The sequence below is a fragment of the Callorhinus ursinus genome, unplaced genomic scaffold, assembly GCF_003265705.2.
Source record: "Callorhinus ursinus isolate GAN/ISIS: 27379988/994484 unplaced genomic scaffold, GSC_fseal_2.0 scaffold64, whole genome shotgun sequence".
Classification (NCBI taxonomy): domain Eukaryota; kingdom Metazoa; phylum Chordata; class Mammalia; order Carnivora; family Otariidae; genus Callorhinus; species Callorhinus ursinus.
In genome coordinates, this window is record NW_027397126.1 from 550,926 (window position 1) to 570,416 (window position 19,491).

The 19,491-nt window shown below is 42.5% G+C and overlaps 1 protein-coding gene across 1 annotated transcript; it reads left to right on the plus strand.

The window, feature by feature from the left end:
• The first annotated feature begins 10,540 nt into the window (after nucleotides 1–10,540).
• BRS3 (bombesin receptor subtype 3) lies at nucleotides 10,541–16,238 on the plus strand. The gene is made up of 3 exons (XM_025861522.2): nucleotides 10,541–10,974; nucleotides 12,647–12,998; nucleotides 14,402–16,238. The coding sequence occupies exons 1-3, from the start codon at nucleotides 10,541–10,543 to the stop codon at nucleotides 14,813–14,815; spliced, it is 1,200 nt and encodes a 399-aa protein (XP_025717307.1). The 3' UTR covers nucleotides 14,816–16,238.
• The last annotated feature ends 3,253 nt before the right edge of the window (nucleotides 16,239–19,491 follow it).

Sequence of the window (19,491 nt, forward strand, 5' to 3'; positions counted from 1 at the left end):
GGTCTTTAATATACGGCCTTCTTGATGCTGAGGTATGTTCCATCTATCCTACTTTGTTGAGGGTTTTTATCAAGAAAGGATGCTATACTTTGTCAAATGCTTTTTCTGCATCTATTGACACGATGACATCGTTCTCATGCTTTCTTTTATTAATGTGGTGTATCACGCTGATTGGTTTGCAAATATTGAAGCACCCCTGCAGCCCAAGAATAAATCCCACTTGATCGTGGTGAATAATTCCTTCAGTGTACTGTTGAATTTGATTTGCTAGTATTTTATTGAGAATCCATGTTCATCAGGGTTATTGGCCTATAATTCTCCTTTTTAGTGGGGTCTTTGGTTTTGGAATCAAGGTAATGCTGGCTTGGTAGAATGGGTTTGGAAATTTTCCTTCCAATTCTATCGCTTGGAACAGTTTGAGAAGAATAGGTACTAACTTTTCTTTAAATGTCCGGTAGAATTCCCCAGGGAATCCATCTGGCCCAGGACTTTTGTTTTTTGGGAGATTTTGGATTACTGATTCAATTTCTTTGCTGGTTATGGAGCTATTCAAATTTTCTATTTCTTCCTGTTTCAGTTTTGGTTGTTTGTAGGTTTCTAGGAATTCAGTTTGGTAGTTTGTAGGTCCATTTCTTCCAAGTTGCCCAGTTTGTTGGCATATAATTTTTCATAGTATTCTCTTATAATTGTACTTCTGTGGTGTTGGTTGTGATCTCTCCTCTTTCATTCGTGATTTTATCTATTTGGGTCCTTTCTCTTTTCTTTTTGATAAGTCTGGCCATGGGTTTATCAATTTTGTTAAATTCTTTTGAAGAACCTGCTTTTAGTTTCATTAATCCATTCTACTGTTTTTTGTTGTTGTTGTTGTTTGTTTCTGTTTCACTTATTTCAGCTCTAATATTTATTATTTCCTTCTTCTGCTGGCTTTAGGCTTTATTTGCTATTCTTTTTCTAGCTCCTTTAAGTGTAAGACTAGGTTGTGTATTTGAGACTTTTCCTGCTTCTTGAGGTAAGCCTGTCCAAATCCTTCTCTTGATAATTTACAAAGTATCCTTCATTTTCCTCCCTCTTGTTTCTTGGTGGGGGGAGGAGGAGGGTGACTCATAGGTTTGAAATGTTACTATGAGGTTCTGGAAGATTCCCTAAACTAGCTCTGAATCACCAATCTTCATCCTCCCCCTTTTATGTGTTCCATGTTCTCTGACATACACAACTCTCCTTCCTCCTAGAATCAGTTAAGAAGCTCTAGCTGCTTAGCTTTATTATCCACTTGTTCCCCCAAATGTGAGCCCAACTCAGAGAAACCAGGCCAGATCCAGCTTGTCAAAGCTGTTCACAAGGGACTGGGGGTGGGGGGTAGGGTCCCAAGAAGGTGCCAAAGGAATCTCAGTTGAAGACCTTTCAGGTCACTACTCAAAAAGTAGGATCCTAGAGACCTTTTAAACAGTCGCATGTGTCCCTGTATTGTGTACCAGGTGCCTGTCTGGACCCAACTGTGACCAGCCTGCATTTCTTGCATCTGATCTTGTCTTGTTTCCAGCTCATAGTTATGCTTCTTCCTTTTCTGTCTGGCCTTGTAGATGAATACAAAGAAAATAGACCTTTATACTAGCAGGCTCCGGATTTGAATTCTGGCTCTTCCACTTACCAATGTGTGTGACCTTAAGCAAATTTTTTTACCTTATGAGCCTTAGTTTTTTTACCACTAAAATGCAAAAGCATATCATCTACTTCTCAAAGCTGGCTCTGGATTAAATGAGATAACATATTTTATAGCACCCAGCATACAGTAGGCATATACTATACTGTAGCACCCAGTATACAGTAGGCATACAGTAGGCATATTTTATAGCACCCAGCATACAGCCGGCTCAGTGCTCAAGTGCTTGGTGGCTGTGGTTCCACCTCAGATCAAGCCACCCAACATAATGCTGGTTGTGGTCAAATAAGAAGACAAAGGAAATGCATATTCTGCTCTTTATATTTGAACCCAGGGACTATTTTTATTTTAGCCAGAACACTTTCACCACCTTTATATAGGTTCTCTCTTCTACCATCAGCTCCAGCAAACAGGCTTTTTTATAAATTGGTGTGGCCTTAGGAACCCTCTTTGAAGCTTCTCTTCATTTCCAGCTCCTCACTGTTACTCCCACAAGCATTGCGTGTCCTGAGTGGACCCAGAGCAAAGGGGACTGCAAAAGCAAAACAAGACTCGATTTTAAGACCAAGTAAGGACACAATGTGGTCAAAGATAAGATGAGGTACGGGCAGGTCAAGGTGATGCTCAAAAATGATTCCAGGGACACAACCAGTCTGCAGGGTATACCCCTTCAGCGTGGGTCAGTGCTCCTCGTGAGGGACAAGGTATGCCTTGTATGTTTTTAAAGAAGCCAAGATAATCCAAACACCCACTTGAATTTGCCCAACTGCACAGCCTAGCCACAAGCGTAGTGTAGCTGCTGTATCCCTAAAGTGCTGACCAAAATCTATGAGAATGCCCCTGGGTTTCTGGTCTGAGATTGTGGAGAGGGGGCCTGAAATAACTTCTTATTGCCTATTGAACTAAGTGCAGTCTCAGCCCACAGCCTTGAGATGTTTTCTGCGGGTTAACCTCAACCTGCCTTGCCAGGGTATTCTGCTTTGTTTCTCTATTCACAGCCACACTTCAGCCAAACTGGACTGTTTAGTCCCGGAACATGCCCCCAAACACTTCCACCCCTGTGTCTTCGCTGTTTATTTTTATGTATGACTTCTTTCCTGTCCCCTATCTCTACCCACTGAAATCCTTCAGAGTCTCCCCCAACTTTATGTGATCTCTCTTCCCTCTGAACCATGATAGAATTTATTTTCTCCCTCACTTGTGACATGGGTTCTAGTTTGAGCCGCGGTTGTGACCCTTGCTGGGGCTCAGACCTACTCGGCAGTCGGGGAAACAGTGGTGAGAAGATAAATCCTCCGGGGGGGGGGGGCGCCTGGGTGGCTCAGTCACTTAAGTGTCTGATTCTTGATTTTGGCTCAGGTCATGGTCTCAGGGTCGTGAGATGGAGCCCCGTGTCTGGCTCTGTGCTCAGTGGGGAACCTGCTTGAGATTCACTCTCTCTCCCTCTGCTCCCCCCAGCTCATGCTGTCTCTCTCTCAAATAAATAAATAAATCTTTAAAAATAAAAAAGAATTTAAAAATTTTTTAAAAATCCTCCTGGGGTACCTGGGTGGCTCAGTCGCTTAAGCATCTGCCTTTGGTTCAGGTTATGATCCCAGAGTCCCAGGATTGAGACCTGCATCGGGTTCCCTGCTCAGTGGGGAGTCTGCTTCTCCCTCTGCCCCTCACCCCACTTGTGCTCTCTCTCTCTTCCTTTTGTTCTCTCTCTCTCTCTCAAATAAATAAATAAAATCTTTTAAAAAATAAAATTAAAAATTAAAAAATCCTCCTGAGGGGAGGAAATCACAAAGCATGACAGAGTTGATCAGGCACAAAACCCAAGTTTGAAGTAGGAAGCAGTAAGTTGGGGTACAACATGATGGCTATTATCTGAATCTGCCCCAGCCCAGCCTCCCTAGATGCATGTCTGTGTCCTATCCAGGCACCTATTTACATCCAGGAAGGATTCTCATGGTGGCAAAGGGAATGAGATCTTGACCCCCTCTTCATAATACAGCCCGCTGAAGTCCAAAGGCATAAACAATGTCTAATGGCCTGGGATAGTCCCAAATGAGGCCAAATTGCAGAGAGGGACCAAGGTGGGGGCTCTGAGAGGAGCCTTTCCATTGAAAGAGAATGTGGATGGGCGATCCACACTGATAATCAGAGTCCAGGTCACTAGACTGGGTCTGGTTCAGGACATGCAGTCATCCCCAAAGGAAAGAACTATATCTAAGCCACTAAACAGTTAGAACACTTAGGGGCCCAGGCAGTCTTTCTTTAGGACACTTCTGCTCTGAGTCTGACAGAATGGAGATGACACCTTGAAAAACCATCTTAATGAGGATGGATGGAGTCAGCATTCTAAGCTGGAACCAGTCAGCGCTAACGGCTTGGTGGGAACCATCTCTGTTCAAGGGGGGTAGTGGTTCTGAGCACTGACTCTAGAACCAGCTACCTGGGTTCAACAGCTTCCTCATCTGTAACTGGGGATAACTGAATCAGTCAACTGAGGCCTGCAAGCAGGACCACATTGATGTTACCAGTTGTGAAGTTCATTTCAAGAGGCAAGATTAAGTGGCCAATAACCCAGCAGATTGGATTGAACAAATAAAAGACTGATTCGGGCCTATGGGGAAGCAACCCGAGAGATTCTTGGGTCTGTTTAAGGAGGAGAACTGTTAAAATTCTTCCTAGAAACAATGGGTGTATATAGGGGTATCCTCCATGCCATTGTAACTTGGATACTGAAAGATAAGAGGCTTTATATTGAGGTATCATCAACATAAAGCATTATGGTAGCTTCAGGTATCCAACATAATGATTCAATATTTGTACATATTGTAAAAGGACCACCACAGTAAGTCTAATGGAATGAACAAGTCATGGGGATAAAAGTTACAGCACAAGGAATACAGTCAATGGTACTGTAACAATGTTTCATGGGGACAGATGGGAGCTACACTTGCACTGAGCACAGCATAATGTATAGACTTGTCCAATCACTACGAGGTATACCTGAAACTAATGTAACATTGTGTGTCACTTAGACTTCAACAAAAAAAAAATAAATAAAGTAAGTAAGTAAGAGGGAAAATATTTTAAAAAAGAAAAAAAGTCTAGTTAACATTTGTTACCACACACAGTTACAAAAATAATTTTTTTTTCTTGCGATGGGAACTTTTAAGATTTAAGGAGACCTTATTTTTCCTTGGCAGGCTTACCATACCCTGTCACACCAGCATCGCCGAGCATACAAGTGGTGGTCCCTGGAGAGGGACTGCTGTGGTGGGACACTGGGGAAGACTACAAGGCCCAGCAGAGTGATGTGGAGACTGCAAGGCAGAGTGTGGGGCCCCCAGCGGAGCAGCGATTGTGTGGGTGGGAATATATGTGTTCAAGAGCACAGACCCTATGAAAGACTTGGATTAACCAATGGCCACTGACTCTAGCACAACCTTAGTCTCCAACGACAGGTAAGACCCCCATTCTCAGGGTCTGCCAGAAGGGCTTGAGATAAATAAAGGACGTCCCAAGAAGCTAAAGATCCTGTGTGAACAAGTATGTGTAGGAGCCAGAGAAATTTGGATTTCTTGGTTATTTCTGTCCTCCCGTTCTCTCTCTCATTAAGTTCTTGGAGGACAAACGCTGAGTTCTGTTCATCTTGGTATCTTCCTGAAGCATGAGCACTAGTCCTGGCAGAATGCTAGCGGGGGCAAAGTCAGACTGTTCCGAGCACGGGGGAGACCATCGCACTCCACCATCCGTGGGGTGAGAAATGTCTTCCTCAGCTCTATCCCTTAACAGCATCTAGCCTTACTGTTTGTTTGCTCTTTTTTTCAGCTTTCTTGAGGTGAGGTATAATCTACCTACCATGAGTTCACCCATTTTAAGTGTACAGTTTGACTTGTAATAAATTTATGCAGTCATGCGACTCTCATCACAACATCATTTTAGAACACTTCCATTATCCCCCAATTTTCCCTTGGGCTCCTTAGCAGTCGCCCTGGCTCCAACCTCCAAACCTAGCGACCACTGACGTGCCTTCCATGACTAGCGTTTGGTCTTTTCTAGAAATGTCATATTAAGGAATCATACAGAGGAGATGTGGTGTCTTTCATTGCGTATGTTGGAGATTCATCCAGGTTGTAACCTGTATCAGTAGTTTGTTCTTACTTGGAATTAGTGACCAGTCTGAACTCATAAATGTTTAGTGTTAATATGTAGGAAAACCAGCCTCCTCAAGCTATTCCAATCGTACAGTGAAGCTGACAGGCGAATAACAAAAATGCATTTAATCACTTGTGTCTCTGATAATCTGCGACTTCTAATTTTGCAAGTCATCATTCTTATTTAGAACAGTTCCCACTACAAATGATAGATCGTGAAAGGGATTCATATTGCTAGCTAACTAGACACAAAATGTTAATATTTATGTCTCATAAAAAGAGTAAAATTGATAACCAACGAACTGGATTTAAAAAAAAATAGTTTGTTCTTTTTTATTGCTGAGTAGTATTCCACTGTGGGGAGAAGCCCCATTTTGTTTACCCAATTGCTAAGTGATAGACATTTTGGTTGTTTCCCATTTGTGTGTGTGTGTGTGTGTGTGTGTGTGAATAATGCTTCCATGCATGTTTGCGTACAAGTCTTTGGAGGGGGGACACAGGTGTTCATTTATCTTGGGTAGATACGTAGGAGTGGAACTGCGGGGCCACCTGGTCTCCATTGATCTGAAGCACCGTGGCAGGGATTAACCTGTAGGAGGCTGAAACTAAGCCCCATGGGGATGGGACACATGATTAGGGGGGATGCAATAGAATTTTAGGAAAAGGGGAATCACTGAGAAGAGAGGTAGAAATGCGCTAAGAGATAACGTCCTTTCCTTCATAATTGATACCTCAATATTCAGGAAGTCTAAACATTTTATCTGATGCAAAACTGCTTCAATCTCACATAATTGTGGAACGTCACACAGACCATAGCACACACTATCGGGCACGTGTGCGTGGACAAGTACAGTGATCGGGACGTCTGCTTTTAGGGAGCCATTAGGTTTAATCATGGCAAGAATTAGCTTTAACCAAAAAATTCCACTTAAAAGAGTCGACTAGAATTTCTACTCTTGGCATAGTTGGTTTTTTATTCTCCCTGGTCTCTGCAGAGGTCATTCTGAATAGCAGTCTCCCCTGGAAATGTGAAACTGTACTGGTCAAGTTTTTGAAGCAAGAAATTATGAGGGAGAACAGAACCGTGACAACAGGAATCACTATTACATAGATCCAAATACGCCCACAAGTCAAATTGTGTCGTCTCACAATTGATCTAGCCCAGTTAGTTAATAACAAAGAAATCCATCCTGTTTTCCAGCGTAAGACTATTTTTTGAAAAGGAACCTCTGTAATTAGAGACTTACAGATTGAGAATTCTGGTTTTTCATTCATTCGTCAGTTTTCAAATATACAAACTGTGCTTGAGTAGTAGGCAAAAAGCTTAACCACTTCATCTTTCTCCCATTGGAAAGATCACCCCAAGCCCCTTGGGTGACTTGGAAATAGGGCTTACCAGGGACTGAGAGATATAGGCAGGATGTTTGAAGTATTCATCACATCAATTCCCTTGCCTTTAATGAAGACCCACAGAAATATCTCTCCGATCTCAATATCAGGAAAAGCCATGCTTCTCTTGAACAGGTGGATTATTCTTGTCCTGCATCAGCGGTTCTCGGAGTGTAGTCCCTGACCAGCAGTGTCAGTATCCCCTGGGAACTTGCTAGAAATGCAAATGTTTGGGGCACCTGTCTGGCTCAGTCAGTCCAACATGCAACTCTTGATCTTGGGGTCGTGAGTTTGAGCCCCACATTGGGTGTAGAGCTTACTTTAAAAAAAAAAGACTTGGGGGCACCTGGCTGGTTCAGTGGTAGAGCGTGTGACTCTTGATCTTGGGGTTGTGAGTTCAAGACCCACGTTGGGTGTAGAGATGACTTCAAAATAAAATCTTAAAAAAACCCCACCAAAATAAAATCTTAAAAAAAAAAACAACAACAATGTAAATGTTGGGGCCCCACCCCAGACCTACCCAAATCAGAATCTCTGGAGGTGAGATCCAGCAATCTGCTCTGATAAGCCTTCTTGGTGATTCGGACACAAGCCAAACTTTGGGAACCACTGTTCTGCTTCACTGATGGCTGAGAACGTTGGCGCCAAATCTCTAGCAACTGCTTTCTAATCCCCCTCGTTCCCCCCACCTCAGAGGCAAAGAAGCGCTCTGCAGCCCCCTTAGAGCCCCAGCTCCTTTAAAATCTTAAAAAAGATTTTAGCAACACTGAATGGGACCTAACCAGGAAACCCAACCTCAGAAAACTGGCAGCTTATTTGTTCAATATCCAACTCATAGTTGGAGTTAAAAGGCTACATTAGGATCATATTATGATTGCTTAATCTCTGAGGAATAGTTGGTTTTGAAAAATTGGGATGATAATACTGACCAGTTATACGCTAAACGTGAACAACAAAGGATTTCATCCTTCTGTCTAGGCTAAGTGCCCTGCAACTTTAACTAGGAACAATTAACAAGACATTGTTATGTTTCGTGGGTGAGTTATAAGGTAAAATAAGTAGAGAGAGGGGCCAATGCATTGATGTTATCTGTATCTGTCATCGTTTGCTTGTTAGCCTGGAAAGCCTGTGTCCTTTGATTAACAGAACACACAGAAAACCGAAGTCCCTGATGCCACATGAGCAAATATGGCTCATTGTCAGGAACTGAGTGTTGTTCGCTCTTGCCACGGATTTTTAACCTTTCAGAATTCAAAGAGAACCTGCTTCATCTCAGCTCTGCTACTGAGTAACTTGTGTGACCTTGCCTGAGATACTTTCCCCCTCTCTGAACCTCATTTCTGCCTCTGAGAAAAATAGAGGATTTGCTTTCAGCATCTCTCAGTTCACTTCCATCTCTGATATTCTGGAATTCTGGAATTCCAGAGATCCAAGAACCCCACTGCTCAAGCAGCAGCCCCACACCACTGCTGTCTCTGCCCAGGAGGCACGCTGGGGGGGGGGGGGCTGCAGCTTCATGAAAGCATGCCTGAGATCTTTGGAATTCAGATAATTTTGGAACTCATACGCAAGAGTTTGTTTCTTACGAAACAGTGCTGTGTGGCCATCCGCCGAGGTGTGAATTGGAAGATACTGTTTGCTCTTTGCTACATGACACACAGGAATCCCAGAGAGATTTTATCATTGGCTTGTGACAACAAGATAGGAACTGTATAGAGAGCCGTTTTCTGGAGAGATGATCTTAAAGAGCCAGCCCAGTGCATGAAATTATTTGTGTGGATACTTAAAAGCTAAGGGAGTTGGGTTTATCCAAACACTTCCCCTCCCCATTCCCATCAAGAACAGTTATTTGGCTGAGTAGTAATTCAAGTGGGGGGGGGGTAGTTCACAAAGGGTGGGGAAGGGTGTGGTTTGCGGTGGGGGGGGGCTCGAATTAACCAAATAATTGATTCACTTCATCCCATTCCCTTTCCCTGTAGCATTTATTGCACGTACTCTGTCAAGTAGAAAGAGTAATCCTTGCTTGCTACTTCTGTTCACTGGCTAGCCAAATACTTTGCTGTTTTTCATTTCACTTCCCAGACTAACTCTGATATGGACATATTTATAAAAAACCTCCCTACACAGAGTTTCTCCTAGCTGAGAGATCATCCTTTGAATCTGATCATTTCAGGGACTGTTTCTTAGCAGGTTATATTATTAAATGCCTTCAGACTGCGGGCCTCTCACTCCCAAGCAACCCCCCCCCACCCCAGAGACACACACAGAAATCACATACTTACATTCTCTGCAACAAGGGGCTTTTCTTACTGCTACTAAGGTGATTGCCTTACGTTTCTCCTTCCTCCACTTGCTGTAAACATCATCTACGTGCCCGTCCTCTCTGGAGTAACCTACGGCATTCCTTCATTTGAAAAGCATGACTTTCATTCTTACAAGTCCTTTTGTGTTGGGACCTCTGAGCAGGGTCCTGTATTATTTTGTTTTGGAACAAAGCAGGTTCATTTTAACCGTTGCTGAGGAGAGAAACCCAAAACAGCATTTAAAAATGTATATGGCATTAAAACAGAGAGCCAAACAGTAAAAACTGTTTGATTGGGGACATTTAGAGACAAAGCAACTGGTGGTTTGCCTGGATTTTTTCATCTCTTAGAGGTTGCTTTGCCATTCTGCAGCACGGCCCTGGTAACGTGCACAGAGTGGGGAATTACCGTATCAGAGCGAGGTGATAAGCCTAGGGTCACCTGAATTATTCCCCCTTGGGAGTAACATCAGCCCTGTCCAAGTGTGAATGATTTGTTGCTTCAGCGCCTCTCTGATATTAAATCTTGAGAAGTGGATTCAAGTTTGTGCTTCAGGGGACACACATACTTATTGATCATGTAAAAGAAAATGCATTAGACCATCCTCTGATGGCAGAGACACGAATGAGTTCGGGGGAAAAAACGGACAAGACCTATACAGATTTTCGTGGCCAGACAAGGAAACAGGGTGATTCTAATAAACAATAAGTGTTATTTGATAATAACTAGTTATTCACAAGATTCCCCAACAGGGAAGAACAAGCAACTGCAGAGCATTTCCCAAACCCCCCTCCCTCTGTCATGGAAACACCAATAAAACTCCTCCACCTCCCATCCTTCCATGCCAGATCGGTAAGCATTTAGCCAAGCATGCTGGGAGACACAGAACAACTGAAGGAAAGGAGTATCCGGGTGTCTTGAATTTGCTTGCCATTCTGCTCTGTTCTACCATCTCGTTACTAGACGTAGGCTTTAGACGTGACAATCAACTACATTTAAACTGAGCAGAAGAAATATTAAAGGCAGAGTCTTCAGAAGAAATGTCTCAAAGACAGCCACAGTCACCTAATGAGACTTTAATTCCAATCACAAATGACACAGAATCATCAAGCTCTCTCATTCCTAATGATACCACAAATAAAGGACGGACCGGAGACAACTCTCCAGGAATAGAAGCTCTGTGTGCCATCTACATCACTTATGCTGTGATCATTTCAGTGGGCATCCTTGGAAATGCTATTCTCATCAAAGTCTTTTTCAAGACCAAATCCATGCAAACCGTTCCAAATATTTTCATCACCAGCCTGGCTTTTGGAGATCTGCTACTTCTGCTAACTTGTGTGCCAGTGGATGCAACCCACTACCTTGCAGAAGGATGGCTGTTCGGGAGAATTGGCTGTAAGGTGCTTTCTTTTATCCGGCTCACTTCTGTTGGTGTATCAGTGTTCACGTTAACAATTCTCAGCGCTGACAGGTGGGTTTCTTTTCTCAGTTTTATTTGCCAGGATGTGAAATTAGGCAAAAAAAAAAAAAAAAAAAAAGAAGAAGAAGAAGAAGAAGAGGAAGAAGAAGAGGAAGAAAAGAAAAAAGAAAGAAAGGAAAGCTTGTACTTGGCATTTACGGGCTACTATTCTGCTTTTCTTACAGTCTGTAACCTGGATGTAAGATTAGAAAATCGGAGGAGGGGGGCTTTGAAAATAAAAGTTGGTGTAAGAATGTTAAGATTCCTGTGTTAGCATCGGAGGAAAGGCTGAAATTGTATGCTTTAGGAATAATTTATTCTCTTTGAAGTGTAATTGTTTGCTTGAAAGAATTCTGAACGGTGTTCTCCCCCCTCCCTGTTTATTTATTAAGTAAGGCAAATTGTTCCAGGTGTAAAAGAAAAACAATTCATGCTTTATACATTAGTGCAGCCTAGTGGTGCAATATTGTTAACATTAGAACATCGGCATAGGTGTGAAATTGACCACATACACATTACTGTCTACGGGAAGGATGGTAAAAAGATGCATGCATCTAAATTATTTGAAATTCATCAAATGAACCAGTGGCAGAAAAACGGCGAGGTTTTCGGCTGCCTGGTAACTCAGTGTAATGTCATCACTTAATTGTCTGTGTTTTCTTTATAGGCATTCAATGACAGTCTTGTTCCCGGAGAAATAAATTAATCTGGTTGACTTTTAGAGCTCTATGGATAGAGCGTGTGAGAACCTCTGGCAGTCCGTGTATTCAGGCTCTGTTAGGATATTTTCGGTCTATAAGTACTGTGTTTTTCTGTGTTTCTATTGTAGAATAACTATGAAAGCGGCGGCGGGGGCGGGAGGGGGGAATTGAGGCTCCAAATGTTAGAAGTGATGCTTAAAAAAGCCTGCAAGAAGCCTTTAAGTAATCAATGCCTGGCAGGACCAGAAGGAATAGCTTCTTCAGATTCTGGAATCTGAGAGGAGGAAAACCTTCCCCTGTGCCTTTTATGGATTTTTGCTTTGGCTGGTTTTATATTCTCTTTGAGGGCAGATTTAGTTAAAGGCTGTAGATTTTAAGGTGAATTTGTCAGAATAAGGAGGCACCTTTGCATGGGCATAGGGTGTCCAGTTTCACCCTTGCCTTGCTCTAAACCTACCTACAGAGCAGCTTGGGCAACAAAGTAGCGCTCATGAACAGGGAAGAAATTAACCCTCTTCTCTTCACTGCACGAACTCACGGAAATCTTTTACAGGAAGGTTGATGACTGCTCACTCATGAAGGAAGGAGAATTAGGTTTAAAATCAGTCACTTATACAAAAAGGAAGTCTTTTAGAACATGTAAGGTAATATACAGGTAATTGAATTACTCCCAATCATACAAAAAATCATGCTGAAAAAAATTTATTCGTCCTACATAGAGGATCTACACACAAAATTATAAAATGGCAAATCTGAAATATTTCCTATTAGTGAATAAGAGAAAAGGATGATTAGCATAAATATCAAATACTGGGATGTATTATATATTTGAAATCATAACTGATTCCAGTTGGTTAATGTTGACTTGGTTATATGCATGTGGATAGGAGGCAGAACTGGATGACCACTAAGGTCACTTCTAACCCTAAGAGTCCATAGTTGTGATATTTATTTTGACCTTTGCCTATGGTTATGTGTTTCAGATACAAGGCGATTGTGAAGCCACTGGAGCGGCAGCCCCCCAACGCCATCCTGAAGACCTGTGCCAAAGCTGGCTGCGTCTGGATTGTGTCTATGATCATTGCTCTGCCAGAGGCTATATTTTCAAATGTATATACTCTTCAAGATCCCAACAAGAATATGACACTTGAAGCGTGTACCTCTTATCCTGTTTCTGAGAAGCTCATGCAAGAGATACATTCTCTGCTGTGCTTCTTGGTGTTCTATATTATCCCACTCTCGATTATCTCTGTCTATTATTCTCTGATTGCTAGGACTCTTTACAAAAGTACCTTGAACATCCCTACTGAGGAACAAAGCCATGCCCGCAAGCAGGTATGTATTAATCAGGACTCATGCATGAATTTAGAAATGAAATTCCTACTTGTGCACCTGTGAGCAATAACTGCAATAGCAGTACAGTATTTTTGTCCGGGTCACGGGCTCTGGAGTGTGTCAGACCCAGGATTTCATTCTGGCTCTACCACATACTAGCTGAGCAATCTTGGGCAAGTTACTTAACCTCTCTGAGCCTGTTTCCCTATCTGTAAAATGAAGATGGGGACTGGGTGATATATATGAAATGCTTGACATGGTTCCTGGTGCACAGTAAGCATTCAATGCATGTTAGGGCTGCTATTGCTAGAAAGGGGACAGCTGAAGTTTGGGAGCAGCGAAAATTATTTACCCTGTGGAATAGTGAGAAACAGCACTCAAGGTGAGACTCTGAAGGGAAGCATCTTTTGTTTTAGAAAGTGTAACAGAATGATAGACACGGGATAATAGAACTGGCAAGACGCCCTAACATTATTCAGTGCAAACCACTTATGCACACATGAGCAAACCGAGGGCTCAAGGGATAAGGTAAGTGCCAGTGGCAGGAGAACACAGTGACTCACAGAAGATTGATTAAGACCATTGCAAGAGCCAGGTGTGCCCTCCTTCCATAAATATGAACAGAAAAAAAGAATCTTGCCAAAACGTTGTTCATTTGATTAAAAAAAAAAAACAACCCAACAGTTCTATCTTTCTTGGGGGTGGGGGGAGATGCGTCCATTGACCTCTTGACCAGTCCCTTCAGTTAGTTCAGCAGGGGTGCTCATGAGGCTAAAGTGGCATACTTAATGCCCATGTGAACAGTTCTCTTTGCTCTGTGACCATAGGCAATGTCTTCACTTAACCTGGTTCATTTCTCTCACGAAGAGGTGCGGGCAGGATTATTTGCACAGGTGTAGGTAGGATGACACATTGGTTTTTATTCCTTCAACTGTATGGTCAGAATTCCCATAGATTAGAAACCACCTTGGGTACCGATTTGGCAACTTCCATAAACCCCCGGAAGAATATTCTAACCTAGTCAGCCTCTGCTGATACAGTGAAAGCAGTTTGGTATAGCATCTCTCTATTTCTAATTAAATTAAAATTTCAAGAATTCCACAACACTCCTTGAGATAATTGGAGGCATCCTAGAGTCTCTCACAACCAGGGCTGGGAGTCTGTGCATTAGAGCTAATGAGACCAAGATCGTGGGTTACCATGCCAATTAACTGGCTGTATCCTATAGGCAGGCACAGGCTGCCTTCCCACACCTCCCAAGTAGTTCTTTCAGACGCATGCTCAAAAGGACTCCAGCCTGCTAACTGTAAATTTCTATGTAAATCCAGAGAATGGCTTTTAAAAATCTCTGCCAGCTAAATGATTGTTTTTGTGGTCATTTTTCTTCCCCCTCCCCTGTCTAGATCGAATCCCGGAAGAGAATTGCCAAAACCGTACTGGTGCTGGTAGCTCTGTTTGCTCTCTGCTGGTTGCCGAATCACCTCTTGTACCTCTACCACTCATTCACCTATCAAACCTACGTGGACCCCTCTGCCATTCATTTTATTGTCACCATTTTCTCTCGGGTTCTGGCTTTCAGCAATTCTTGTGTAAACCCCTTTGCTCTTTACTGGCTGAGCAAAACCTTCCAGCAGCATTTTAAAGCTCAGTTACTCTGTTGCAAGGCAGAGCTGCCCGACCCTCCTCCCGCCGATACCCCCCTTAACAACCTGGCTGTGATGGGAAGGGTCCCAGGCGCTGGAAGCTCGCAGGTGTCTGAAATTAGTGTGACCTTGTTCGCTGGGTGCAATGTGAAGAAGGAAGATGACAGAGTCTAGCTTTTCAATTAAAAATGGTATTTTTCCTCCCAGCATGTGTATCCGACTCTGAGCTGTGCGTAGGTGTATGGTGTCAGGATTTTTGTTGTTTGTGAATTGTGCTGAAATCTTAGAGGAGTGAAAGATCCTTATAAAGTAAAAGACAAACCATGATTTTTTGTCAACGTACAAACATTAACGTTATCGGGCTTTCTAAATACAATGAAGCCCCACTACGTGTAGAAAGACACGTCTGTACGTCAGTGGGTCCTACGGGAGGTTGACTAGGAGAGAAGGTGAAATAAACAAGATGACACTGGAAGATCTAATCTGTTCCCATCACATCTATGCTTCTAATTTCTTCTATACTTCTGCGATTTGCATAAAACTGTGTTTGTGTTTATTATGTGGTGTAAATCTAGAGATTATACTTTGCATATGAAAAGGGGATCAAGAAGAGATAAAACATCTCTTCTGCAGGTTTCTTAAGAAACTAAGTCCTAAAAAATAAACCTTCGCAGGGTTTTTTTGACTGCTCTTTTTCATTAATCTCTATTCCATTGTAAAGCTCTGCAATTACAATGAAAATGCTTTGGGGTCAGCAAGTATAAAGTACTGAGTAAGCATCTGGGGCAGGGTGTTTGCCTTACTGGGTCAACCCTTACTGACTTAATGTAGTTCTACTTATGACTACGACTGATTGATAATTGAGCAAAGTTACCTTTCACAAATATTGTGAAGAACTCGCCTTACTCACAGGCCGACCAAGTGGCCACGTTTGTCATTTTGAAAGCCCCAGAGAAGGACCCCTGTTGAAAAATCTGTGAACCTGCCAGTGTCTGAAATTCTTCCTTCAAGGAAATCCATTTCTTTCTGGTAAGCAGTGCCCTCTTTCTAAAAAATGGAGAAATACCACATGAGATCCCTAACCTCTGGGTGTGCAGTTGTTACCAGATCATCTTCCTGCTTGACTTCTTTAAACCCAATGGGTGCCTAAGTCCTGTAAGAGTGTGACCTAATTAATCTCTGCCCTTGGAAATCAGATGGAAGGTTCTGATTTTCTATCCTCTGCTCCTACTTGCTAGTGCTGTAAGCTTAATAATTGTGATTTCAAACAAACTGTTGTCAATAGATGTGTCAAATTTAGATTTGTTGTTTTAGAAAATGTTTTCTTGGGGCAAATTGAAGTATATGTTTGGCACTACAGTTAAATTTGTATTTCCAAAAATGTGATTTTGGAGCGTGCTTTTGGTAGTTTTGAGCTTTCCTTAAATGGCTTGTGTAGTTGTGAACTTTTGCTAATGATGTGGCTCAAAAAGGAATATATATTAACACTAAACTTTACATTTCTGTAAAACCGTTTTACCAAAAGTGGGAGTGCCAATATTGCATTAGTATTAGGTTGGACATTGTAATAAGTGGTGGGAAACAAATAAATATGAAATAAAGCTTTAAATGACTTTCTGTAACCGTATATTCTACAAACAATAGTTCTGACAGAATATAACTGAGAACCCATTTTGATAATAAAATTTAAGTTATTTTCATTTTTTAAAAAAAATTTAGAGTGAGTGTGCATGCTAGTGGGGGGGGGCCGGGAGGGGAGGGCCAGAGGGAGAGGGAGAGAGAGAATCTCAAGCAGACCCCCCACTGAGCACGGAGCCTGACACAGGGCTCGATCCCACGACCCCGAGATCATGACCTGAGCTGAAATCAAGAGCCAGCCACCTAGGCGCCCCTAAGTTATTTTAAAGTCACAAATCTCTCAGAGATTTTACTATTTCCTCACTCTAAGTAAAAACTACATCTTTACCCTCCTAAGCATAGCATTTTAGAAATAACTGATAAAAGTACCAGATAACAAAAGCCAAGAAAGCTGTTTAGCAGTTGATAAAACTAGAACTCAAAGAACTTTCATTTTCCTCACCCTTAGTAATCCCTAGGTGACTTGGGGATCTGACATAAAATAATTCCCTAAATGGTTTTATAGGGCATTGCCCTCCCCACCATCCAGAGTTGTGGAATTAGGATTAAAATCTATGGCTTTGTTGTGACTTTTTTTTTTTTTTGGAGGGGGTGGTCTCTCTCTCTCTCTCTCTTTTTTTAACAGATGATCCTAATTGGAGCTAACCTTATAAATAGGCCCCAATATCCACAATTTCTTTCACACTGCCTATTGTGGGGAAAAGGCTGGTACCTGAAAAACAAACTCTGTACACTTCCCAATTTTGCTCAGGGTCCACCCTGACCCAAGACTTGGAATAAAGGACCATAATAAGATGCTACAAAGCAGGAAAACAAAGTCACAGACTGAGATATAACCAAAATGTGCAATGGGCAAGTCTTTGTCATTGAAGTTGAATGTGTTAGGAAACATTTTAACACTGGCATACCCACTGAAAGCAAATTTGGGTTTAAAGAATTTCTGCAGTTTCAACCATCTTAGGTCAGGGATCCATCAATCTTTTTGTCAAAAGGAGTTACTTTTGTTTCCACTAAGTGTTGACATTACAGGAAGTGGGGACAGGAAAATTCCTGAACAGAGTGAGCTTGAAAAGGCCATTAAAAAAAAAAAAATCTAGTTCGGTATAGTTCAGTAATTTTCCAGAGTTCCTAAGCCAGGTAGGAGACTTCTCTGGTCAGGGAGTCTCTGCTTTTACAAGTTAATGTACTTTTATCCGCCAAGAAGGCCATGGCCTATTAGGCCAGGAGTATAGCACGTATCACCCCTAACAGAGGTCAAAGAGAGAAAGAGGAAAATATTCAGAGAGAAGCTGGCTGTCTGGGTCCTGAGAACTGGTTCGGCTTCCTGGGTCCTGCAGCTCCTCATGAGACCCATCTACAGTCCCATCCTGGAATTTCAGGTACTATCCCCATCATTATAATGATAAATATATAATTTTTTGCTTGTTGCCTTGAGTGTTTCTGTGACTTGCAAAAAATCCTGAAAAAGACAGGTTACAAAGAGATGCCTACAGATTACCTCAGTTACTAGGGAGTTAATTCTATGAGTACACAGAGAAATAAGAACACACAGGAACCAGGCCTCATAGAGACAATAGCACTGTCAAAGCAAAACAACTGTCAGGTCTCATGGCCAAACAGAATGCCACTGCAGGTACAAGTGTGCTTAGCTCCCAACTCCACTGCTCCACTATTATGGTGATTCAGTGACCCCCTGTCCCTGCCTCAGCTTCTCCTCTCACCCCTGGGGAACTTCTCCACAGCAGGCCTCTGTTCTGCTTATTACCTTCCCCACGTGGGCCTCCCTATCTCTGTGCCGCTCTAACCACGTCCCTGCGCATTCCATACTCACTCCTGTCCCTGGGAAACGTGCTTTATTGGCTCATATAGCCCAATTCAGTCTAGAATGCAGGGCTACCCTATCAGGTCACCTCACAGGCCTCTGGGCAGCCCATGGGCCGCGGTGGCTGTGTCACATGGGACCCAGGCATAAGGAAACTTTTTGGCCACCTGTTCAGAGGGGCCTGTGGATACAGCAGGCATTCACAGGGTCACGGGCAGCAGTAGGACTGTGTAGCATATTATCACCTATGCTGTGAACTCACCCAGGAATGAAATGGGAGCCCAAGAACGCATTGCTGAAAACAGCTGTACACTATTTTGGGATCCAGGAAGAAATACTTAGCAATGCTTAAATAAGCGAGCCCAATAAAACTCACATTATCTATATCATAAAAATGCACGCGAGATCAGTTCTCTGATGGCCTGCAACAGAACAAGAACTTCACGAAAAAGAAACGTAATTGAAAAAAAAAAAAAACTCAAGCCCAAGCTACTATTCAAAAATCACTGTTAGGGTTGAAACCATATTCTCACAGCTGGTATTTGGGGAGTTAAGATTTTCTAGAGCCCATACGCAACTGCTATATTTAGAAGCAAAAGGTCACTGGAATAGCAGAACTAATTTCTTCTGGTAAGTTTTTCCCCACTCTCAAGTCTGGTTTAAATTTAAAAATTTTTACCTTTATACATAATTGGTGTACTATTGCTATTTTTAAAGGAATTAACAAAAACTTTTAAACGGTTGTTTTTGGTGCAACAAGTATTGGTAAGAATCATCTACATAAACAAGTGTGTCTCCCTTGAGCTGTGCCTGTCTTGTTGACTGCTGGCTCGCCAGAGCCTAGCACAGTCCCCGGCACGTGGTTGCTCAATAAATATCTGCCCGATTAAAAAAAAAAAATACAGACCTCTTTATTTTCTACCATAAATATGTAATTTGGGGAAAAGCTGTATAGAGGACAAATATTCTGTGCTTTTCTAAAAGAAAGACAAAAAACCCGAAGTTACTGGGCCAGTAAAGGTGGTGTTTATACTTGGATGTTTGTAAGTTTCAGGTTTGGAGCTTGAGCACCTCTGAATCATGGTGTACAAGAGGAAGGCAACTACTGCCCCCTCGCCCCACGCCTTTCCAGAGTGGATCTCCAGCCCGAGAAGGTAGCAGGGAGATAAAGGAGGGGCCGGAGGCTGGGAAAAGAAGGTTGGTCCCCACCCATCGTTCGTTCGTTCGTTCATTCATTCACTCACTCACTCACTCACTACGCACTAGACACCACACCCTGTGCTAGGAGCTTAGGCCAAGAAGATGAACAAGAGCCGGCGCCGATCCTAGGGAAATCATAAAGAAACAAGCCAAAGTCGCGTTTCCCATGCGGAACCGGGAAAAGAGGCCC